The sequence below is a fragment of the Lagenorhynchus albirostris genome, chromosome 9, assembly GCF_949774975.1.
Source record: "Lagenorhynchus albirostris chromosome 9, mLagAlb1.1, whole genome shotgun sequence".
NCBI classification, from domain to species: domain Eukaryota; kingdom Metazoa; phylum Chordata; class Mammalia; order Artiodactyla; family Delphinidae; genus Lagenorhynchus; species Lagenorhynchus albirostris.
Genome location: NC_083103.1, coordinates 75238342 through 75264703, shown reverse-complemented (window position 1 = coordinate 75264703; position 26362 = coordinate 75238342). Strand labels below are relative to the sequence as shown.

The window sequence follows — 26362 nt, the reverse complement described above, 5'->3', positions numbered from 1 at the left end:
TGTTAGTTTCTGCTGTATAACAAAGTGAATCAGTTATACGTATACATATATCCCCATATCCCCTTCCTCTTGCATCTCCCTCCCACCCTCCTTATCCCACCCCTCTTATCCCACCCCTCTAGGTGGTCGCAAAGTACCGAGATGATCTCCCTGTGCTATGTGGCTGCTTCTCATTAGCTATCTAATTTACATTTGGTAGTGTATATAAGTCAATGTTACTCCCTCAGTTTGCCCCAGCTTGCCCTTCTCCCTCCCCATGTCCTCAAGTCCATTCTCTACGTCTGTGTCTTTATCCCTGTCCTGTCCCTAGGTTCACCAGAACCATTTTTTTTAGATTCCATATATATGTGTTGGCATACGGTATTTGTTTTTCTCTGTCTGACTTATTTCTCTCTGTATGACCCACTCTAGGTCCATCCACCTCACTACAAACAACTCAGTTTTGTTTCTTTTTATGGCTGAGTAATATCGATTGTATCAACGTGCAACATCTTCTTTATCCATTCATCGATATAAGTGTCGATAGACACTTAGGTTTCTTCCATGTACTGGCTATTGTAAAGAGTGCTGCAATGAACGTTGGAGTACATGTGTCTTTTTGAATTATGCTTTTCGCAGGATATATGCCCAGTAGTAGTATTGCTGGGTCATATGGTAGTTCTATTTTCAGTTCTTTAAGGAACCTCCATACTGTTCTCCATAATGGCTGTATCAATTTACATTCCCACCAACAGTGCAAGAGGGTTCCCTTTTCTCCACACCCTCTCCAGTATTTATTGTTTGTAGATTTTTTGATGATGGCCATTCTGACTGGTGTGAGATGATACATCATTGTAGTTTTGATTTGCATTTCTCTAATGAGTAGTGATGTTGAGCATCTTTTCATGTATTTGTTGGCAATCTGTAGATCTTCTTTGGAGAAATGTCTATTTAGATTTTCTGCCCATTTTTGGATTGGGTTGTTTGTTTTTATGATATTGAGCTGCATAAGCTTCTTGTATATTTTGGAGATTAATCCTTTGTCATTTGCTTCATTTGTAAATATTTTCTCCCATTCTGAGGGTTGTCTTTTCATCTTGTTTATGGTTTCCTTTGCTGTGCAAAAGCTTTTAAGTTTCATTAGGTCCCATTTGTTTATTTTTGTTTTTATTTCCATTTCTCTAGGATGTGCTGTGATTTATGTTATAGAGTGTTCTGTCTACGTTTTCCTTTAAGAGTTTTATAGTGTCTGGCCTTACATATAGGTCTTTAATCCATTTTGAGTTTATTCTTTTGTATGGTATCAGGAAGTGTTCTGATTTCATTCTTTTAGATGTAGCTGTCCAGTTTTCCCAGCATCACTCTTGCTTCCTTTATCAAAGATAAGTTGATCATATGTGCATAGGTTTACCTCTGGGCTTTCTACCCTGTTCCATTGATCTATATTTCTGTTTTTGTGCCAGTACCATACTGTCTTGATTACTGTAGCTTTGTAGTATAGTAGATTGAGGAGAGACAGTGAAAGGTACAGAAGAACCTATTCAGGGAAGTCTTCACCCAGGTAAATCAATAAAATAAAATATTTTCAGGTTTAAACAGATTTTCATAAGATGTCAAGAATGATGAATACTGAGAAAAAACTGGTGAGTTTGATGAACAGATACTTGATGAATTTTGAGAAAACACCTTGAGTGGTGTGGTGAGGTTAAATGCCAGATTGCAGACCATGAGATGAAGAAAGGAAGTATAGCAATGGAGACAGTGTGTGTAGACTAGTCTGACAATAGGAAAGGAAGTCAGATTAAATTACTGAACATACATTTTCCACTCTTAAAAAGTAATTCAAAGTTCATGGTACCTTTCTTATGTTAAGAATGATATATTCACCATTACAATGTCAGTTATCAAAACTTTACATCCTTTGGGATTTTATTTCCTGAATGACAATAACAAGTTTTCATGTGGGAAACCAGAAAAAGCCTAAATTAGATTCATATTTAAAAAATTTATCTTATTATTTGTAAGCACTTATTAACTAATTCTTCAAAGTTTCTAAGACATATTAAGGGAGTTAATAAAATGATGCACATTGTTTTTCTTGATAAAAATTCTTATTTCCATAGATAGAAGTTCAAATTGTTTTCATAAGTCTGCTTGAGGAGAAATTGAATTGTGTGAAATGACTGATTGTCAAGGACATCTGAGAAAATTATTCATTTTATTCAGAAATCTTCCAATGATTTTTTGAAGTTTTTATTTAATTTGTAGCATATCAAGATTACAAGATTTCCAGAGAGACGCATAGCAAAATAAATAAAAGATTAATAAAAGCCAAGTAAGTTTCTTATATTCCTGCAGAACTTGACAAAAAACCTTAATGCTATTCAGCTTCTTTCACATAGATAAATATATTCTAGTAGGAGTTTTCTTTCACAAGCTTTCCCAGTTCCTTTGGAACAATCCATAAATTGAAAATTCTGAACAAAGATTAAAAGAAGAAAAAGTCTCCTGGGTTTAGGGTATAACATTTAATACCCACTAAAAAATTTAGAGGAGAAAAGGGAAATCTAAGAATACTCAAGGCCATTCCAATTGCCATATTTCCTGTGATAAACTGATCAGGAAATAAGAATGACTTTGCTGCATCTCACTGTTTGCTTGGCAAAACCAATTCAGGTACGAGAAATAGAGAGAATAGCACAGGATCCATTCAGTCTGTACTTTATCTGGAGCAAAGAAAACAGAGAGGATTGGAGTGAAGCAGGTATATGTTTTAATTGATGTTTATTCCATCAAACGTTGTTATTTCTGATTCAGTGACTGTGATCTTGGGTGCTGAATTACCAGCTGAATGCTGTTTAACGGCCAGTTCTCTGGGGTTGGAGGACAGTGAGAACTCTGATATGTAGCCTTTGCTACTTTTTATGTTGTAGATACTCCCATCATGGTTTATCTCAAGCTACCAAGATGTGAAGAGATGAACAACCAACTCCTGTAAGCAGGAACAAGCCAGTTCCAATACACTGCTAGAATAGCCATGAATATTCCAAAAGATAAGTAAGAAAACTGAATTGCTTCAGATTTCTCTTTGATGTTTGTATTAGTTTTCTGTGCCCTTGTATTAAGATCCTTAATCTCATCTGCAAAAATCCTTCTACTATATAAGGTAACATTCAAAATGTCCTGGAATTAGGATATGGACAACTTGGGGTCATTATTCAACCCACCACCATCTTCAAGAGTATACCATTTTTTATATTCTTCCATTGCTCTTAAGACCTGTCTTATTCAGTAGTGAATTAATGGGGTTGATTCATAAATTATGTAAGTATGTGATTCTGTGCATAATTCCCCCGACACAATTCTTAGTTTAAAAATAAACCTGTTGCCTACATATACATTCTTAGCTGATGACTTTGTCTGTAGTTCATTTAAAATAAATGCCATCAGACTTCCCACCACCAAATATTAGGTTATCTGCATCTATAGTCTTTTTTACTTTTCTCCCCACTGTGACAACTGATGAATTCTCTAACAAAGGTCAATCTTTCTGCATACATTCTGAATCTATTCCCATTCATTATCCAAGTTACTTCCTCAATTCTTTTTCTCGCTCCTGCCCTATCCAACTCCAGGGGTGGCAAAGGGCCCCAAGGACTGTTTTTATTTTTCTTTCTTTTCTTCTTCTTTCGTTTTTTTTTTTTTTATTATCCCCTCTGTGTCACTTTGGAGTCACTATAGCCCTAGAGAAGGGTCTGAAAAAATGCTGCCTTAGGAAGGAGTGAGATTTTACAGGAGAAGATTCCATCTGGACCAGAAGAGGAGTGGGGAGCCTGGTGCTGTACACAGTGAATTGTGGGAAAATGCTTTGCTCTATCTCCTTGAAAAAGTGAACCTATTATCAGAATGTAATGTTCTTTTCTGTCCCTAGAGATGCATTTAATATCTTGTATGATATTCATAGACCAATTTAAACTTCTTTTGGTTTTTAGTTCATATTTGTTTCTATATGTTTTCATTCTTTTCACTTTAATACTTGTAAAGTTTTTAGAACAATGTCTCACATGTACTAATTCATTATAAATGTTTATTGACTAAAAATAAAATAAAATAAAAAAGTCTTCAGAATTGAGCTGAGAATTCTAATGAGAGCAGAAATGAAAGTATGAACTTGCTATTCATCAGACCGAGATAGTGAGACCTTGAAGGGAGACCAATACAGTAGTGTTGAAGGAGAGGCAGAGGTGTGTCGAGGGAGAGATATAGAGTTGTAGGAATAAAAACTTGGCAAAAGAGAGAAGTTGTTAAAGGCGGGTGTTTAATAAATTTTGCTGTTTTGCAGAATGCTGCCTCCACGTTCATTACCCTCCAAACCATTAGTAAAATTCTGTATTACCTATAATAGTTTTGGAGCTAGATTTGTTTGTTTTGTTTACAATGCAATGACCTGTGAGATTGGCTCCATGGGGCACTGGACAAGCAGACAGATCCTAGGATGCTTGGTTACACTCAGTTTTTAGGGTAATATCTTCCCTCGTATTATATTGTAAGCTACCTAAGGACAATTATTGCATTTGTTTTGCCCTCCATTATATCCTCACTACTTAATGAATTATCTGACACATAAAGGTATGCAATATATATTTGTAAATGTGTGAAGATAGTTTTTCACAGTGCCAGCAGAGGAAAAGCCGATCATGTCACTCATGTACTTCCAATCTTCTAAAGCTCCCTGCTCTGTATTTTGGACAACTTTTGTGTGTTTGAATGATCTTGGCCAAAATTTTTACTCCTGCAACGACCGCTGCAACCAGGTCTGTGTAGGTGCAACCAGTTTCACTCAGCTGCAACTTGAGGGCATCCTGTAAATGCACAGGAGTTAACTGTCTGTGGAGTCACCTTCAGGGATGGAAGACCATTGATATGTCTGCCAAGGAGATTATTCTGAGCCTTATTTCATGAGGCTCTGGTCCTGTGCGACCAAGCGCCAGCTGCCTGTAGAAGTGGTCATCTCCATAATGCAACCTCCCTTTTCACTAGTTCATTCCTCAAACCCACCCCATTCCACACTCCTGCTCTCTGTGATAAATTTCAAATAAACTACCTACAAGCGAATTTAGTTTCAAGCTTTGCTTTAAGAGGATCCAAGCCAAGACATTTTTCCAATAGTTTATATAGTAAAATTTTATTTGTCCTTGAAGGGAAATAATTTGCCTATGTATATAACCTCTGTTATTTTTAGAAAGGCCTACTTTTTTTCAAAGAAGTGTAAAAACACAATATTCTGAAATGATTTTTATAGCTAACTCTATGGTCACAGCAGATTAAATGTAACTTTTATATTCAAACCCCTGCAGAGGTGTTTGTCAAGTTTGAAGGAATAACCATTATAATGCCTGTCTCTGCAATGAGAGGTTTGTAAAACTCAGCAGGAATTGTAGCTGACTGTGATGCAAATACTGGAATCATCCACAATCATATTCTATTTTTATTTTCACACTAAGTGTTTAACATAAGCCACCTACTTGGGAAAGTATTCAAGAATATGTCCTTCCTATAAACATAGTCTTCAATTTTTTTTTTTTGAAGAGAGATCAAATAGTAATATAGACGTTTTTTGAATTAAGAACAATTCTAGTCTAATTGATGCCTTCCTAGAATAATTTAAATTTTTCTGCTTTTTGCATATTATCCTGATATGAATTCTATAACCATTCAGTAAGCTCAGTAATTTTTAATAGAAACTGCTAATTTAGCATTGCATATAAACGTTAAGTCTGAGAAGCTTGGACATTGCTGTGTGTTTCCCAGTTCTGTAGAATTGGTTTCCTTTTGAGGTGAGGGTGCGGGTGGCTGGGAGAGGTGGGTCGACAGTCAGCTCTGCTTTGATGTGAGGGCAAGGAACTGGCTGTCAGGCTGCGGATACTCATGTGCCAGAATGAGAAGGTTTTGCATTCTGTGCCACTATTCACATTAAGAACTTTAGCTTTCCAGGGAAAGTTCACTCATGTTGTTAAAAGAGTTGTTAAGAGCCTTTGGTCTTTTTGCACGTAAGGACAGGGAAGAGAATGGATTCCAATATTTCACTGAAACAGATGTTCAGCATATATACTTTCAGTCCCCCTTTGGCCCCATTTCTTATGCTCACCCTTAGCTAACTGTGATTTCAGAGCTTTTTCAGGCTTCCACTGGGCACATGGTTTTTAGCCCTTTCCTTAGATCCCTTAAACTTTATTCTAGGTTTTAGTTACTCTGCCTGTTTAATCCTTAAACTCACGTCCTTCCTTATTCTTCCAGAAATATATCAAAGTGTCTCATTTGTTAATGAAATGCTTCCTCTACTCATTGATGACATGAATTTCTTCTTACAGGGTCTCAGAAGGGAGACAGGAGACAAATACAGGCACCCAGTCCACCATCTTGAGCTGCATGCCCACTTCTCCTTGTTGAAACACTCATTTTTCTTGGCTTCCTTGATACTACACTATTGTTTTTCCTATTATCTCTCTGACTTTTCCTTCTCATTATCCTTTGTAGGGTTTTCATTTTTAACCTTTCCAAAACGATTTGGACTACTCAAGGCTTGTTCCTAAGCTCACTTCTCTTTCATATGCATTTTGTGGGCTTTCTTAACCACAATAATGGTTTAATTTATCATTTGCATTGTGATGACTCATGTTCATATTTCAACACTATTATTGAAACGATGAATTGTATTTATAGAGCAAAATTTTAAGAGAAATTACATCCAAACTGTATCACAATATTATTTTCTTGTTATATTCAAAGTTTCACTTATGAAAAGCATGTCTAGTAGAGCACACATATCTACAAATAGCTTAAAAATCTGTAACAATATGTATTGAAAGATAATTATATAGTAATAACTTGTAAACATCTATTTGTTTTAAGCTTTTACAGTTAGTCTATGGGAAAGTTTAGAACACTTGGTTGCATTTGCAGGAGAGAATGTCAGAGTAAATGTGGAAGACAAAAGGACATAAAAGTAGTATAGGAAAGGTAAAGGAAAAAGTAGGACTAAAACTATCACTTTATATAATAGAAAGTCAAGAATTATTTTCAAGAGTTAAAAGGATAATAGAGATTTAAACACATTGTCAAGGTTAAAAAGGAAACAACAGAAAAATATTGTTTAACTATAAAAGAGGGGAGGATAGAAGAAGCAGATGTACATCATATGAGTTATTGTCTAAACTTGATTAAACAAGAAGCACAGATATTTCCTAGCATTATATGAGAAACTCATGAAGAAAAATAGGAGAAATTAAAAAGTTAGCTTTAGGGAGTAGGATTGGATGGAAGGGAGGTGTGTGGGTTTGCTTTTTCTTTCCCCTTCTTATCAGCACTTATAAACCACTATATTCCTTTGATAAGTGTGTATTACTATGATAAAAAGTAAAAATTAGTAGACAATCACCAAGAAAAAATAATCTCAGATAATTTACAGAAAGAAGAAATATGAATTTTCTAACTTCTCTCACAAAATCTTAAATAAGACTGTCATTGAATGATGTAATTGAAATTTAGCAGGTGTTTTCCACCTGTTTCTTTTTAACTTAAATGTTAACTTTAAAATAACAGTTTTATTTTACTTGTGTGCATTGCTTTATTGAACCTTTCATATAGTACTGCACAAATAATGATTTTTTGGAAATATAGATGTTTGTAAAATAAAAATAAGTCAACGGTTTCAACTGCTTCAGTAAATTCAATTAACATGACTAAAAATATTTATTAGTTTAGTGACACAGTATTGGTTACATAAGAAACAATGGCTAACAGTGTGATGTTCTGAAAAGGCCAGTGGGAATGAAAATCAGCAGTCAAGGATGGAGGGATTGGTTTTAATAGTAGGAGGGACAGTAGAGTATCTCTACTGAAATTACATAAGGGAAGAACAGTATGGATGAAGATGTATCAATAGTTAGATTTGAAATTCCATTAGTAGGAAAGTAAATTTGATACTTAAATAGGTTTTGTAAAGCAGCAGGGAAGGAGGGAGGCTGTCCAGTTTGAGAAATGCAGAGAAGATTCCAAAAATCTTTGGGACAGTTACAAATTAACCATCCACAGAAACTTACTAGGATTGAGTGGCAGTATTGAAGTTGTTGATCATGAATCCCTGGCAGGTGTAACTCTCTAGCAGCTTTCAGATTCCAAGGCAGTCACAAATTAAGGGTATAGTGAGTTCATTGGGAGTGGGGTTTTGCCCAGGAAGAGCAATAGAATCAGAAGGGCAAAGGAGTTTAAATAGCAGCAAACAAATTACTCTAATTATTCTTGAAATGTTTGACTATGGAAGGTATAAGGTAAAGTTAAGTGATACATTTGGGCCATGAAATCAAAGAAGTGCAAGAGACTGTTGAACATGGGTCCTGAGCTTTTAAATCACTGGTGAAGGTGGTGTCAATTTTTGTATTCTTACTTTACATGTGTTCCTCTCCCTTGTGAAGCTCAATGTAATGTTTAGTTTTGGTGCATGAAAAGAAGGCAGAATAGCCTACTCAACCTCAGGCACTATCTGAATGTATGGTATTATTACATAAATGGATGGCGTAAATGGAACTAGTCAGCAAAATGTTACAATTTTCCAACAAAGATGCTTCAAATTATTGCGTAATTAATGAGAAAATACTCAGAAACTTTATGAAAATGGCTTATAGAAAATCACCTCAATTCTAAACTATTAACTAGGTAAGTTCTCTAAATGCATATCTATTTTCCTTTATTCTTTTCACCCTATAGACATTCTTATATAATCTTGAAGTTGGCATAATATACACACAATCATAGCTTTAACTGTATTGATGGAATACACAATGATAACACTTAAATCTCTTTCTCTAGCCCAGTCCTCTCTTGTGCATATTAGGAATATGTATCAGTAGCCTACTGCATATTTCCACATAGATTTCCCATGGATATCTTATCTCAACATAGCCAAAACTGAATTTGTCACATTCATCAATTTCTCAATCTATTTTTTCATCTGTCTTATCTCTTTTCATGAAAAGAATCATCATCCATTCGTTGAACTATGTGAAAGCTTTCTCCTACTCCAGAGCCTCATGTTTAATCATCACATTCTGATAATTCTACCTTCTTAATATCCCAGGCATGTTTTCGACCCTTCAGTGCTATTACCACTGCTTTCATTCTGTCTCTCCTCACCTCCTCACCTCTTGACTGGTTAGTTTCAGTAGCCTCTAAATTGGTTTCCCATTTTTCATCCCTGTTTCCCATCTATTCCTCCATGCCATTACCTAGCAGTGTGACATTTGGAGGTCCCTTCATCTCTTTCAAATTGGCTTCCTCATCTCTGAAATAGATATTGCATTTGTACTCTCTACCTGATAGGATTATAGGATTATTACTAATGTTATATATATATATATATATATATATATATATATATATATATATAAACTCTGGCTATACATTACTGCAGTATATATTCTAAAACTAAGCATATAAAAGACTAGTGTTGAAATAGATTATTTTTTAAGCTTCACAATCCATCAGGATTCTCGAGCTCACTTCTCAATAATACCTTCATAGCTTTTTTATTGCATGACAGAGCAAGCCATATATCATATATCAACTCTAATATAGTACTTGACTTCTTTAATGCAATGCTTAACTGTAAATGTCTATAACTACAAATCGAGTTTTTAAATTTGAAGACACTTTGGATAGATGGCAATACCTATACTTATAGAATCATCATTTCTACCTGAATTGCACTTAAAAGTTAAAGTTCCAACTGCTCCTATTATTGGAAAGTAATAATAACAATTATAACTATGCCATGAAGTATTAAAAGCTGAATATTCAATTTGAAGGTATCTAAAATTAAAAAGTGATGAAAATGAACCTGTAAAATACTTGCAATTCATACACATATGCTATATAGAGGCCCTAAAGAGCAAAAAAAGAACTGTGGAGTCTTTATTACAGTTCATCTTTTTGGAATCCCTCTCCCTTTTTGGCATTAGGGTAGTGTTAAGGTTAATATTTCTTAGCTATAGATCATCACTTTCCTATGTGAAAAATTTTATTCTAAGGTATGCATGATCTTAGACTAAAAGTGTAGAGTTTCTAAATATGCCAAATGCCTTTTTATTTTATTTGTGCTAGGTTTAAGTGCTTAGAAGAACACTAATACATCTTTTTTTTAGGTCTTTTTGTATTGAAGTACAGTTGATTTACAATATAGTATGAGTTTCAGATGCACAGCATAGTGATTCAGTATTTTTCCAGATTATACTCAATTTTTCACATTTGAGTTGGCTGACCATTTCAATCCAGTCCATGGAACTTACCATCATTACGGAGAGTGAGTGGTGTTGGAGGACTAAGTACTCGAGCGTTCGTCACTGTGTTTTTCACCAGACAAATATAGCTGCCAACATCTGATGTTTGGACTTTAGAAATATAAAGGTTGCCTGTCTCCTGGGAAATGAACCGCCGGCTGTCTTCCGCCACAAAGGAAGGGAACTCGTTAAATACCCAGCTATAGACGATCTCTGAAAATACACAAAATTCAATTGTTGAAAGACAGATTATTTTACTAAAAAACTCAAACAACAAAGCTTTTACTAAGTATTAGATAGGTTGCAAGATCATCCGTATTTGATCCAGATGTCTATATCATTTTGTATTTTATGTTCAATGAACTGTTGCTTTTAATGACTACATGAAGATCTGAAATATTTTTTAAGGATGCTCAGCCTTTATCTATTCATCCATGTACTTATTCATTCAGTTCTAATGTGTGTTTAATGTATTTTAGATGCCTGGCACTATGATAGCACTGAAATTAAAAAGATGAGAGAGACAGTTTTGCATTCTCAAAGACTGGTCTGTTGGGAAAGGTTTACCCAAACCTATGAAACAATGTGGAATAAAGAAATGGAGATGTATACTCTACTGTAAAGAAGACAATGGAAAAGGGCACTTAAGCCATCATGTTGATCAGCAAAAACTTCTTAAGTTAAGAGATGCCTGAGCTACATTCATTTATTCATTTGTTCAACAAATACTAGTTGTGGGTCTTGATGGGCCAGGAATGCTCTAGGTGGAAAAAAAGTCTGTGTTCTCATAGAGCTTCCATTATAGTGGAAAGTACAAGAATACACAAACAAGTATTTGTCAAGTGGTAATAAGTGTTATGAAGAAAACTAAAGCATGTAAGACAGCTAGAGAATGGCAGGGGTGAGAAAGATGCATGAATTTATATTTTAAAAACTCTCTCTGTCTACTGGTTACAGATGAGACAGCGTGAGGACAAAGCAGGGACCAGGGGAAGGGGAAGCAGGAAGAATAATGTCCCCTCGTCTAAGCGGCTATTTTCAAAATAGCCATGAAATATATAAATGATTTGCACTATAATGGTAGTGGCAGTGACAGTAGTGGTGAAGTGATGAGAGGTGACTGGTTCTAGTAAAAATGTGATAGTGGAGTTGATCAGAATTGCTGATGGATTGATTATGAAATGTGAAAAGGAAAAAAAAATGAGTCAAGGAGTAAGGTTTTGGGCCACCACAGTTTTGTGTTATTAGAGTGAAAAATCCAAGAAAGGGAGTAGTAGGAGAAGAGGTTAGAGAAAGTGGAAATTAACCCAAATTACTAAACACAAATTAACATGGTCTGTATGTTGTATTAAGGAGCTTATGCTCTATCCTGGATGTTTTCTAGCAAAGAGTTGACATAATGATGTACATTAGTAGGGTATTCTGGTGATTCTGCAAAGGTTGGATTTAAGTAAGTGCAAGTTGAAAGAGGGAAAAATAGGACGATATTGCATACTGAAGGTAAGAGCTGGAGAAATCTGAATCAGAACCTAATCATAGCAATGAGAAGAAGGATATTGGCCCAAGAAATATATAGGGAGTAAGACAAATGAAGAGACAAATAGTCCAGGAACACTTTCATTATCTCCCTTGAATGACTGGGAAGAGGATGACACATGAAGTTCAGGATGAAAATAAATGAAGTCACACTGGTTTAAGAAGAAAGATCATTGGTTCACTTTCAGGACATTTTGAGTTTGAGGCAAATCTACATAAGTAGTTCCAGCAATTGGTAAATATGTGTTTGAAGTCCATGAGAGGAAATCTGTGGTTGAGAGTTGTTGGTATGTTGGTGTAACTGAATCATGTAAGTAGATGAGAATAAATACAGTGAGAAGATAGTTTTCTGGAAAGCACAAACATCTAAATAAAGGAAGGAAAATGTTCAAAAGATAAGAGAGAAGGAACCATTGGAAATATTCAAAGGGAATAAAGAAAATGCAGTGTCACAGAGACCAATGCCTTAACAATTTCAAGAGGGTTAAATAATGCCAAATAAGGCAAAAAGGACTTAATGGGAATGTTTATAAATATAATAAAGGAAAATGTTACTTAGGATTGACATGTGGTAATCACTGAATAGCAGATTCAGTACATGAGTGAAAATCAAAACCAGCTTGCAATTGAGTTAATAGAATATGAGAAATTGAAGGAATTATGTGTAGGCCAATAGCATTAAAATCTCAATAGGCATTAGAATTACCTACGTTATGGATAAAAGAGCAGATTCTAAGGTCCCCTTTCCACAGAGTCATTTGTTTAGTAACACTTATTACCTGAATTTTTATAAAGCTCAAATGTGATTCTAATCTACAGTGAGGCTTGGGAAGCCTTGTTTTATGCCTTTCTTTTCTTCCTGTCTCTCTTTCTTTCTCTCTCTCTCCTCCTCCTTCTCACCCTCCCTCCCTCCCTTCCTTCTTTTCTTCCCTTAAGTATATGAGTTATTCTAATTGTTATAATGAGAGTTTCATTTGTTGCTCAAACATCACTCAGGCATTTTTATATTTTTGCAATTTACTTTAGGTTAGGTTTTACTGGAGTTACCTCAATTTTTGTTTTGTATTATTAGAAATTTGGAGTAAAAGAAAGCAACAAACAATCACATTAAAGACTATCATTAATTGAAATACCAGTTTTGTTATACTGATAGTGTTTGTTGAGTCAATGTTTTGTAAAATATTTTAGAATAAGAAGAAAGTATTTACACAAAATTGGCATTTTCTCAAATTTTACAGGTAAGTATGTATTTGGGGGTTCAAAAATGCTTATTTAGCTTTTAAAATAAGTTTACATAGCAAAGCATTTCATAATTCTAAGAAGAATGAAAAAGTAGAAATAGTACAAAATAGAAAAGCTGACAGTCTGAACTTGAATTGGATTTTCTACCTCTGCCAAAAATGCATCTATTGAACAGGGCTAAATCCCTTTTAAAATCACTGTTTACTTTCTCCTATATGGTTTTTCATTCTCTATCATCATTTATTTAAAATTCTTTTCAAATTTTACTCTCATAAAAAACAAGCATTCATTATATTTTTAGTATGTCAGAGTGTGAGGATTATAAAATGATTCAGGAAAGTAGTAAAACACAATTGGCTTTGGAGTCTAGTCTTTAGTCTCATATAACACTTTGTTTCATACCAATTGTGCTTGGCCTAAAAATATTTTAAGGTAAGCTGATATATTAAGTACTAAAATCTTAATATTATTATTCATTATCAGAAGCATACTGAGACTGTTTAGTCAACTGTGATTTTCCCATTCTTCTAAGGTTCTTTTTTAATAGCATGTTTAGCTAAGACAAGTAAAAGTGCTTTAGAAGTTCTTGATACGATTCTTCAGTGAGTACTCCCCAAAGTTTCTATGTTAAATTTCTCTAGTACATTTTTATATTGTGTTGTAACATACATTTGGCCTACAAATGCATGTGCTGTATTGACTTGAGGTTTTGGTTTCTTTCTTTTTTTTTTTTTTAAGTTTTTTAGCTGCATGCATGGCATGTGGGATCCTAGTTCCCCGACCAGGGACCAAACCTGCTTTCCCTGCATTGGAAGCACAGGAGTCTTAACCACTGAACCGCCAGGAAAGTCCCCAAGGTTTTGGTTTCTTATGGGAGATTATTTTATCTTTCTCCCTGAGTCAGTGAGAGCCATTCAAGTTCACTGAAAGAATAGCCCATTAAGGTCCTGGCTGTTGCAGACATGCTATTCTAACTTCCCCTCTCAAGCAGACCCAAAGACTTGTCCTTTATACCAGCATAAATAGTCATCCTTAAGCTCCTAGACTCTAGGGTCTGTTACCATGACATGTAAACAAATATACCTTGCTTCCAAGATTTCCTCGGGATTAACAGTATTCCTAAATTTCAGTTAGGATTTTAGTTCTTTTTTGTTTCTGATACCTGGGATATTTTTTCTTTCCTGTGAGCTTGGCTGTATACTGAACTTAATTTATTTATTATTTCTAAATTTTGGGAAAGTCTCTGGGTTGGCTCTGTCTATTGTACTAATTGAATGTCTAGGTTTCATGACTTTATGCAGTGCAGACTTTCATCACAATTGCTGTAATTGATTTGGTGTCACAAAGCAGATTACCCTGCCTTTGCTCCCTTGACACATAAGATGATTACTTAAATGACATATTTCTACATCTATAGGGTATAAAAACAGTATTAACTGTATGGGCAATGATGTTCATTTCTTATAACTGTAGTGCCATTAATTTAAAAAAAGAAAAAGGGTGAGAGAGGGGAATGAAACTGGATACTGCAGTCTCTGAAGTCTTTGTAAACAATTTCAATGAGTAATCATATGCAATTCATTTCAACATTCTTTAGTATAACTACAAGTTAGAAAATAAACATTTTTCTTCCTAATAATGTGTGTTATTAGGAACACACATTATTCTGCTTCTGTTACAGAAGAAGCTTTGGGTCAAAAGATTTGGAGAGAACACGATGGATGTAGCAATTGATTTGTTCACCACCCAATTAATAATGCAACTCTCCAGGGAACCTAGTTTCTTTACCCTTGTCAGCTATAAAAAGGAAAACCTAAAAATCAGAACCTTCCCTATTTTTAACATATGCTCAATTTCATGGTTTATAGTAAAATTTTCACCTAATGGGCTGTACTTACCAAAATCCCTGGTCTTTTCCATTTTTGGTTATTCCTGTAATGTGAGATTTAATGTTATATCTGTCAAATAGCTATAATTATGATTTATTATACAAGTGTAACTTTTTAGTTTGTTTTTTAAATAATTTAAGTTTTGTATGTAGTTTGATATTTTTTTTGTTAATTTTTACTGGATGCTGCTTTATAGAGTGTATGTCATAAGCATTTTAATATTTACTAATTGCTTTGTAATCATTTTTGTTTTTACAATTCCATTAACCGTTATGACTCCTTTGCCTCCTGTTTTGATGAATTAATTGATATGAAGATAATTAAATAGTGGAAATTAGTAAGTTACTGGCCGAAACAGTACTGCTTTAAAAATTGGTAATATGATTATTTTGTTTATATAAAACTTTTAGCTGATGGCTAGCTACCATTTTGAGTTTTGGAATTAAGGACATCATGAAGGAAATTTTAGAGAATTGTACTATTAATTATCCATTACTACTGAGCATAAGGGGATACACCTGAAATTAGAAGGCAATTTTTTTTTACATTGCTGATTTATATCTGCATTGTGATAGAAAATGTCACTATTAGCCACACTAAGTACTCTTGGCAGGGTAGAGACTAAATCTACTGTCTTCACCACCATATCCTTAGATCCCAGCTGGATGCCTGGTGTGTGGTTGCTTAATACATATTTGATGAAAAAATAAATAGAATAAAATATCTATATATGTATTTTTATAAATCTTTCTAAATTTAAGAATAAGAGTAGATATTTTTCACTTTAATGTTCTCATTGAAAATTTTCTCAGCTCTACATGAACTTATTTTGGCCTTTAGAATATGAATCTAAGATTATGTTTGTAGTTGATCTAAAAACAGGCATTGAGAAGTAATGCAGGCAGTTTTAAGAATCTGGAATGTACTGTCAATGGACAAGAGAGAAAGTCTTGCTTACAAAGTTACTATGAAGTATTTTTGTGATTTATTCTACTAGGTAAATTGGACAGAGATTGAGGGGAGCATTAAATTAAATGTGATCCAAACTCCCTCTCAGGTTAACAGCTTCCATGGTGGTCAGTCATTTAGCCTCTGCTTGAACATGTCACTGACACTGTTGAGGAAGCTGATTTGGCAGCTCAGGTTACTAAACAGATCATATATAAAGATTATTTTGGCTGCTGGCTTTAGGATGGGGACTAAGATCAAGACAACTGGGAGTATCAACAAGTAGGTAGTGATACATTTTTATATTCAAAGCACTGTTTAAGATATTATGGAGATGTAAGGTGGGGCTGGGAAAGGAACTAACTTGAGAGCTTACTATGAGTCACACACTTTGCACATTTTCCCACTTCTCCCAGCCACACACATACACAGAGATTAGAAGGCAACATTGTGAGTGAATAAGACCATGGACTTCAGAATCACAAAGACCAGAGTTACAGAGATGGCTGCATGATCCACTGACCTAGGTATCTTTGGGCAAACTATTTAAATTAGTCTACTTGTCTGTAAAATGCAATTTAATGGAGGAAATTGTAGGTTAAATGAGATATTACATGTAAGGTTAGTATTACAGAACTTGATGTAGTTATTACCATTATTACAATCATCTTCAACATTAAAGGTCTGAGGCACAAACAGGTGAACCAGTGGAAAATTATAGCTAATAACTTTCAGAGGAAAAATTCCAACTTGTCTGACTCACTCTAAGCCTATATTTTATCATTGTATTATTCTGCTTTGATTATTATATTCTAATCTTGCTGAACCTCAATTTTAATATCCTTAAAATGGAATAATAATATCTATATGATGTGATTGTGCTGGGGATTATATATGCCACTTAAATGAGAGTGTTCAACATGCAGAAACTGCTCAGTAAGGATAGCTATTGGCTTAAGATAAATTACCTAATATATTGCAGTAGTATTTGGTACAATTCAGATTCATCTTGAACCTTGTACAGTTTGGTTTAATTTCTACATGTGTCAAAAATTTCACCTCTAAAACATAGCCAGAAGCAAGGATCCTGAGAGTAACAAAAGAGTAAAGCTGTCTAACTGACACTTGGTTAGCACCGGGAGAATCAAGATATTTTAAAAGATGTGAAGAATGCAAGAGAGGACATTTGTATGTTTTAAAAATCAAATTACCTTAATACAAAGGCAGGCTGTATTATTACATTAAATTTCAGTTATCTTGGTTGAACAAAACAAAGTACTAATTCTTCTTTTTATAAGGTTTTGAGACATGTATTTTCATATGTTTATTACCTAGAGTCAGAAACAACAGAGTTCTGCTTAAAAATTATAACGTCACTGAGACAAAATAAAATTTTATGTGCCTATAATTCAAAACACCTTTAGTAAAACAAAAGATAAAGAAAATAATATTTATAATAGAAACAGTCGTAAACTGGTATTCTCTCATGATCCACAACTCAAATGACTCCAAGTAAGTGAATTCCAAGCTCTAGAGTTCAAGTGATTATACCAACTGAGTGACAGTATCTATTTTTATTTTCCTTTGGGAATGTTTCACACTACAGAGGACTTTTTTTTTAATCCCAGGAGCCCTGTGTCTAGATGTAAAGGTCATTGCTAACTCTTCTCAAAATGCAACCTAAATTTCTTGCTCTGCTAATTGGTTTTAAAATTATTTTTATTGAACTGCAAACTTCATCAAGTCAGAGACCAGCATTTTCTCAGCAGGGTGTGATGGTCCATGGCACAAGTTCACCTTAGGCTTCAAACTTTGCATTAAAAAGCATTCATGTTACACTTCTGACAATTCCTTGTTAAAATACACAGATCTCAGCGCTTAATGAACAACAGAATATCTGTTTCCTAGAATCTTGCCAAGAAATATGACCTGGCATTCTGTGCCTATCAAAATTATGAAGAGCTTAGCTGAAAGAAAAGATGCATGGAGAATTACTGGAAGACTGTGTAGTTAATCAATTAGATATGACCAAGGTAATCTAAAAGTTTATCCTCATTAAATCAAAACATTAGACAGCTTAATGATAACAACAACAACAGTAACACTGAACATTTTATGGTCTTAGGTCAGTTTCCTAGAAACAGAGTCTGAGAAGGGGATTCTTTTGAATGTGATTTATTGACAGTGTTCCCAGGAGAAGGAATAAGGGAAGCAGGATTGGGTAAGGAAAAAAAAGAAAAAAAAAAAACCTAAGCAAAGATGTGGTCCCTTCCAGAGATTGGTTTAAGACTAATCCTTCTTACGGCTCTGGAATACAAATTTCACTGTAGATTTGGTAAGTCAACAGAAGGTAAAGAGAACCAGTCTTTTATACTCACCTCCCCTGCATCAGTTGGTTATTGTCTACCAGGTGGGGAAGTGAGGTGCAATTAGGGCAGGGAGCATAATTTCCTAGGTAAGGAAAACTCTGGAGAAGGTGCAGCTGCCAGATGGGTGCATTAACCAGATGAGAGAGAACTGGGTGTAACACCAATAGGATCTAGTAAACCTCTATAGCACTTTAATGGGCTCCAGACAGTGTGTTCTATGTATATTAACTTATTTAATCTCTACAGGGATAAGTAACCCCATTTTATGAATGAGGGAACTAAGATACAAAGATCAAAAACTTGACCAAGAAGCCTTGCTGAGCACAGATCTCTATTTGAAAAAAGAAAAATCTGATTAATAGTTATTTCAAGTATTTATTAAATTGAGTTATGTATATTATGGGGTCTAATTTTGCCAATTAAAACTTTGATACTTCAAATAGCAACTAATCAGAGCAGTGTCTAAATCCCACTCACCAGACAAAAGCAGCTTTCTAGATATTCCTATTAACTACTGAGTCACAATTTAATTAAACTGTGGTCAGAGCCTTAAGTATGTAAAAAGGTAAGAATGTGTCCTGCTAGCAGAGAAACCTACTGTAAAATGGAAGAACAGTTTGCCTTACATGCAGATGTTCCTAGGGATAAAAGCAATATTATTGTACAACTGCCAACAAGGATATTTATTCCTGCTCCCCTCTTACATTAAGACTTAGAGTTTTCCAAATATTTTACCAAAAAAAAAAAATCCCATACATAAATAATCCAATATTTTCTGGAATTAACAGGAGTCCACAAGATGGCAGTGCTTGATGAGTAGAAAGCATTAATCTTGGGCAATATTCCAAAGGGAGGAAAATGGAAATCTTGATTAGTAAAAAAAATGTTTACTCATTTTTCTGTGTTTTATTTAGTAAAATGTCTTTTATCCAAAAGGTATTTGTCATTTGTACATAAAATAAATAAAATTTAATTTAGCTGTAGGCATTGAAAGCAAAAGAAAATTCATAAAGTACATATTCAAAACACTCAACAGTTTTCATTGACAGTGAATTTTTTAAGAGATATCTTTACTTCTTTTAATTTCATGCTATGCAAATTTTATAGTTAAATTTGAAGATTTATTGCAGGATAAATAATAACAGGAAACAAATATGAGTTTAATAAATTATCCCTCCTTTAGGTAGATGAGTTCACAGAAGACAAAATCCTCTAGAGTTGTGATTAGCCTAAGCTTCACATGTTAAATGTGGAACTTTGGTTGCTTTTGGTTACATTTATCATATAGGTGCAGGAGAGAATATTTAGATAAGATAAATTATTATAATGAGATTCTCTGATGCTCAACTTCTTCTTACATTCAATGTAATTTTTCATAAACATTTTTGTGCTTTAACTGCTTAACTAATGCTCATTAGTCCTTCATGCAAATCTTTAATGAAGGTAATTTATTTGTCACATTGCTATGCATCATATAGAAATAGTCGATATTATCTATTTATCAAGAGGCACTGAAATGGTATATTTTCTGCTCTGGGGGTTTGTCCCTATGGTTCACCTGCTTTAGAAAAAAAAATCCTAATCAAAAAATACATATTTATACCTGTTGATATGTAATCACTGTAATAAATCTTCAAATTCCTACTCATATGAATTCACATAGCATAGAACTCTGGCTAGAACTTTTTTAGTTGATTTCTTTGAAAAAAATAGAAAAGTTGGTATGAGCTATACTAATAATACAAATGGTATAAAAAAACTATTTAGAATTTATTCTTTTTCTAATTCTACAAGAGATTTTTCTGCAAAAATCAGATTGTTTTTGATTTTTATAAATATGTTTATATCTTTCCTATCTTATAATTATTATCAAAATAAACTTAATGAACTGGAAATTATGATAAAGTCCAGTAATGATTAATAGAGGTTTTTGAACAATGAAAGTACACATTAAGAAAGAAGAACTATGCCTTTAAAATTGATATATTTACAGTAATTAAGAGTGGCCATTATTTTGAGCCTAATATTCATGTTAAATATGAATGTTAGGTGTTCAGAGATATGTAGTACGTATCAACTATGAAAATAAAAGATTTCAGTGGAAAAAAATATGTTGGTTCTCCCTGAGTCAATTATTTTTTCATGTTTGCCTTGTTCTTTTTTTTAATTTGCCCAGAAGTTTTCCAGACTTCAGTTTCCTAAACTGACTATTCTTTGGTCAGTTCCTATATTGCCTGAATCTTTAACACTTTTTATAATTTCTGGATACAGAGGATTTTACTTCTTAAAAACCAAACTTATTCAGACTTCTTTATTGAGTATCAAGTACTTAGATGTATTCTGAGTATTCTCCACAAGTGTGGGCTCTGTGATGTATCTTTCCCGATAAGCCTCTATTCCTAGTTTGTTGGTCAATTAAGGTTTCTGATGATTGATTCAAGATATTTTCTAAAATCACAAGACTACTAGGAACTATAATAGCTAAAATAAAAACACTATAATAATTTTCTTGGAACCCGGGAGGATTAATCAATATTATAGTTTTAGAAATAGGAAAACTGTATGTTTGTAGGGATTACTGTAAATCCCAAGAATGTAAACCAGTTGTTAGATAGATAAATTTACTCAGAAACCACTGATTAAGGAGCTGATTGTTAAAGGTGAAAAATGAGAGATTCTGATTTATAGGGATCACCTAAAGAAACTGGATGCACACAAATTGCTTAAATGAAAATCAGGAAATATCAGGATATACCACATCAGAGACTGGGTAGAGCAGGAAATTTGATTTTTTAAAAAAATAAATATTAAGTACTTATTCTTAGTTGAAGGAAGTGCTTAAGACACCAGTGATACTAGCATGAATCCAAATATAGTAGAGTGACATGAGATGTGTACTAAGTACCCAGCTTCCTATTCCAGTTGGGACCTCTGTGCAAGAACTGAGCCACATGGGGTTGAACTCAGTGAGTGCATGCATAGGTGTAAGGTAAGGTGGCACCATGAACAAAATCATGGAATTCATACCAATGCAAAACTGCGTTTGAACTTTTGCATCTAGCAGCTATGCAGTCTTCAGCTAATTACCTGACTTCTTCAGTTCTGTTTATTCATCTGTAAAATAATCAAAATAACACCAAGCTCTTAGGATTTGGGGGAAACATTTACAAAAATGTTAACATAATTTCAGGACTATATTGAGTGTTCACAAATTATCATTATCATCTAAAATACTAACATATGTATATATATATATATATACACACACACATATATATACACACATGTATATAAATTTTTCTATGTTTACCATCTTTGTCAAATCAATCTAGCAGTCACTAAAATCCTCATAATGTGTCTCTTTACACACATGCATAAAAGAGTGGCTTGACTTTACATGTCAGTAACATACCCATATGCTATTCTTGTTCCAATTTATCATACAACAATATATAGATTATGAAGAATTAAAATATCTGTACATTTTATAATATATGTGGCTCCATAATATTCTCATCTGACATCAAATTGGAGTTTAGGAGTATTTTTACTCTATGCATGCCACATGCTTACCAATAGACCTTAAGTGATTCTCTTGTATGAGACTCTTTTTCATGGAACTTAAAATATATTATAGTCTGCTCTGCTTTTACACCTCAACACATCTCTTTCTTAAACCATCCAATATTATCTCCCACTCTTTATAATCATTAATGCTTCATCTTAGATAAAATGATTCTCATATCAGTATGCCTCATAATGTCGTTTCCCTGGACTAGAATGCATTCCCACCTTCCTTCTGCCCAGTCACATGCCTACATACAAGTCAAGTGCAGGTGCTATTTTCTTGAAGAAGGTGTCAGGAGTCACTTTTAACTCTTCTTTTCTGAAATTCTATGGACATATCATTAACTTGTGTCCCGATTTGCTTGAAACTGTGACAAATTACACTATTTTTTTCCCAGCAGGATTATTAATAGTCTCCCCTTTAACTTTAAAAAATGCTCCAGTTTATATATTAAATATATTATATGGTCTCCCACCTCCCCACACATCATCCACAAAAGAAACTCCTCTTGTATTGGTACTGACTATGCTCTCTCATTGTTCTCTGTTCTATGTGGATTATATATTCATCATAGAGCAGGGGCTGTGTCATATGCTTACTGAACAAATGTGGCATCAATTAAATTAATTTAAAAAATTAAATTAAAAATAAAATTATTTAAATTAATTTATATTTAGAGACTTTAAAAGAATGTCATGTTGCCACTAAAGATACTTGGGGATATCTTGAGTGGCACCAGAGTATTCTTGCATGTCATTTTCCAGTTGTCTAAAATAGTGTCCAACTCACTATAGTGTCCAGTGAGTAGTTTATAAATCCTTTTCTGATGATGAATGTAGTGTTATGTCATTTCATCATTAGTAAAATAAGATGCTTTCTTATATTATTTATTTAACCCTTGATAATAGAGTTTTTTAATAAATCCTATAAGGCCCTACATGATTTTGCCCCTGGATATCGCTTTAGCCTTAACACTGTCTTTCCTTTCTTCACTTGACCCAAGCCACACTGGCCTTCTTGCTGTTAATTTTTAACCAAAGACATGCACATTAATTTTTACCTTAGCCTGAAACATTCTTCCTCCAGATGCTTGTGTGGCTCACTACTAAACTTCTTTCAGGTCTCTGCTCAAATAGCTTCCTCTGGGCAGTCCTCTGGGCAGTCCTCGCTAACCAACTCACCTAAATGAGCCCTAACAATCCTCTCTCTCTCTCTCCATCCTCATATATATATATTTCTTATTGGTTGTCTTCTGCACCAAACTATGAGTTTTCTTACAGTGGGAACCTTACCTATTTTGTTCACCACCATACTCCTCAGTATTGTAAAAAGTGTGAGGTACACAATAAGTAATGACTGAATGAATAGAGAATGAATACAATAGTGAAAATGCTTTCTACTAAGTGTCATAACATAAATCTCTTGGAAATTAAGCTATTGGGTACAATTTTCCCTTTTATAAGATAATAAGCAAAATATTAAAACGATTTATGAGGAAATTTTTTAAGAACCCCTGGGAATGTATGTATTTTATTATACATGTAGACATGTTATGATAAGGACATGAGACTTGAATAAATACCAACATTCTAACCATTTGGCTGGATTTTTTTTCTTTTATTTTATTATGTATTTATTTATTTATATTAAAGTATAGTTGCTTTACAATGCTGTGTTGGCTAGATTTTATAGGAGCAATTAGGTTGATACAAAGTAAATAAAATTTATAGAAGTAACAATATGATTATTAGTTGTTTTCACAAATGTTAGAAGTGGAAGAGAAAATGAAACTAAAATTTTAAATGATGAATTAGGAGAACCTGTAAGCTCAACTCTGTTATATTTCTTTTGTGTTGTTTATTTCATTTGAGGCTACTGATTCAAAATTTGTGGTGAAGACTTGTTAATAAAAACCATGTCATCCTTTTTTTTTAAATTAGTTCTTTTGCTATCAGACCAACATTTTGCGATTTTTGCCACTTTGTACAGTTTTTGCATTATTACTTTTAACTTAGCCTGAGCTTTTACTTTAATGACAAAGAAATGTCACCAGAATGAATGTTTTAATCTATCTAGGGAAAAAGCACAGGCTTTCCAGTGATGGGTCTTTGCTATAGAATGACAGCAACACAGCACTGATTTTATTAACTCTCTAATGAAGTCCTCAGATAGAATTGCCAAAATTTTAAAGCTCAGCCTGATAGTTATGCTTTACAAGTGGTCAAGCACTATCCTTTACCAATATTTCCATCAATGATTGCAGCAGGGGAAAAAATGAAAATGCATATGTGGAAGGTGACCAAGGAAATCCTAATAATATTGACATTGTTGAAATACTATACCTAATAAATATTTATGATTAGATAGTGTCATAGTATCTTTATGAGAACACTAGGGTGCTGGCCTATATGGGGCCATTCCAATTTTAATAACTTTGAAATACCATACTCTTTTTTTTACTTATCCCCTTTGGCTTTCTTTTCCAATTGTACTTTTGTCAAAGAGTAGTTCATTAGTTTATTCAATATCTTTATTTCTGAGAGTGAGTCCTCTTCAGTAATACTGATATTTTGAGGATCTTAAAAACTAAAGAGTATAAACTGTATAAACATATTACCAATGTAAAATATTATCTTGATGCAGTAAGTTTCCTGTTATCTGGATCTAGGCTTCTGCATCTCAGTACCATTGGTATTTGAGGCCAGATAATTTTTGTGAGAGACAGTCTTGTGCATTGTAGGATGCTCATTAGCATCCCTAGCCTCTACCTTGTACCCACTAGTTGCCAATAGCATCTTGTCCCTCTCCACTGCCTGTCCCCACTCCAGTTATGATGATGAAAAATGTTTCTAGACATTGCCAAATGTCCCTTGTGTGGGAAAGTATTCCTGTTTGTGAATCACTGCTCTAGATTAATCTAGAAGTGATATATTCTGATTAACCAACCATTTGAGTTATTTGGTAATTATTGTATTTAGTTCTATTTCATTTTATAAATTATTAGATAGATAGAGAGATAGATAGAGAGATAGAAAGATTAAAGCTAGCTCCTTTAATTTCAGTTTTATTTTTAAGGGCAGAGTACTATGCCTCCTTCATGATTTTAGTTCTATAATATATATATGTAGACTAGGTAATCAGCACAGTTTGCTGAATTGAATTAGAATTAGGAAACAATCATATCCATAGCACAGAATGATGAGAAACTATTGTTTACTTTTGATTGAATATATCAAAATACATCAAAAATTTTTATACTGTTCCAGGCTATTTTTTCCCTATTAACTGTCAAAATAATTGAAAAAAATGTCAAAGACTGGGTTGACTATATATTGACTCAATGACACAATATAGACACTATCAGATTGTCATTTTTCTATTCCTTATATAAAAGGTAGAAGGGTCTAGAAGGAAGTTCAGTTTCATAAGCAGTCCAGTTGTTTGATTCTGCATAAATAATTCACCTTGCAAGCATATAGACTTGTAAGTTGTGTGTGAAATCTGAAACAATGCATTTAATTTACTTCTTTTTACTCAGTCATTTGAGATTACTTTTTCCCCACATTCAAAAAATAATGAAATATGTATTTCCAGAACTTATTTGATTGTATTAAAAATGAAGCCCATATAAATTAATTCAAGATAATGGAAACAAAATGCAAATTTATAGTAGAAATAATATAAAAGGAGGAAAGAGTTTGCATGAATATTTAAGGTACATGGGGTCTGAACTAATCAGAGAAGAAAGAAATAGGTTTCTTATATTGTTAGAGAAATTTCCAGATCATTAAATCACTGTTTTAAGGTATATTATTGGCATGACTCATAAGATTCCATATTTTTTACATTTTTTTGAATACAGAAATTACTGTAGAAATTCTGGATGGCTGGTAAATCAGTTCAGTTGAAAGCAGTCTACTCAAGGCAAAGCTACACAAATGTCTGTGTTTACCAGAGGTAATAAATCCTAAGAACTCACAATCTAGAGTGAGTCAAATCAAGTACACACTAACTCAGAGACAAGACAGATCTTTTCTTTCACCTAGATTTCTAGTTTTTGATTGTTTAAGCCTTGCCTTCACCATTTATTCTCTGTGTAACCTTGGGCAAGTTACCAAATATTCCTCAGCCTTTATTGTCCTCTTTTGAAAATGGAGGTATACGTTGCTTCATATTATTTTGTAAAGATTAAATAGAAGTAACTTAAGCAAAGTACATAGCTTCATGCTTGGTGCCTAGAAAACATTTAGTAAATGAAATTATGTTATTAATTCAGAATGTCTTTTAGCTAAAGAAGATTTTTAAGACAGGACAAATCTATACACAAGGACAAAAATTACAAGGTTATCCTAACTCAATTGGTATTGAATTAATAACCTATTTTTTTCCCATTTGGCTTGGCTTAAAATAATTCAGGGATTATTCCCCAAGGAGACACAAGATCCTATTGTTGCAAAGAATGAAATTTTCTCTTAAATGTCACGTAGTAAGTGTTTT

At 33.6% G+C, this 26362-nt stretch overlaps 1 protein-coding gene across 1 annotated transcript in view; it reads right to left on the bottom strand.

The window, feature by feature from the left end:
- The window catches only part of CNTN5 (contactin 5), a 440969-nt gene that overhangs the window by 392114 nt on the left and 22493 nt on the right, over window positions 1–26362 (bottom strand). Inside the window, exon 2 of the mRNA XM_060157909.1 lies at window positions 10323–10526. Within this exon, the coding sequence (XP_060013892.1) occupies window positions 10323–10526 (204 nt within the window). The remainder of the gene's footprint in view (window positions 1–10322; window positions 10527–26362) is intronic.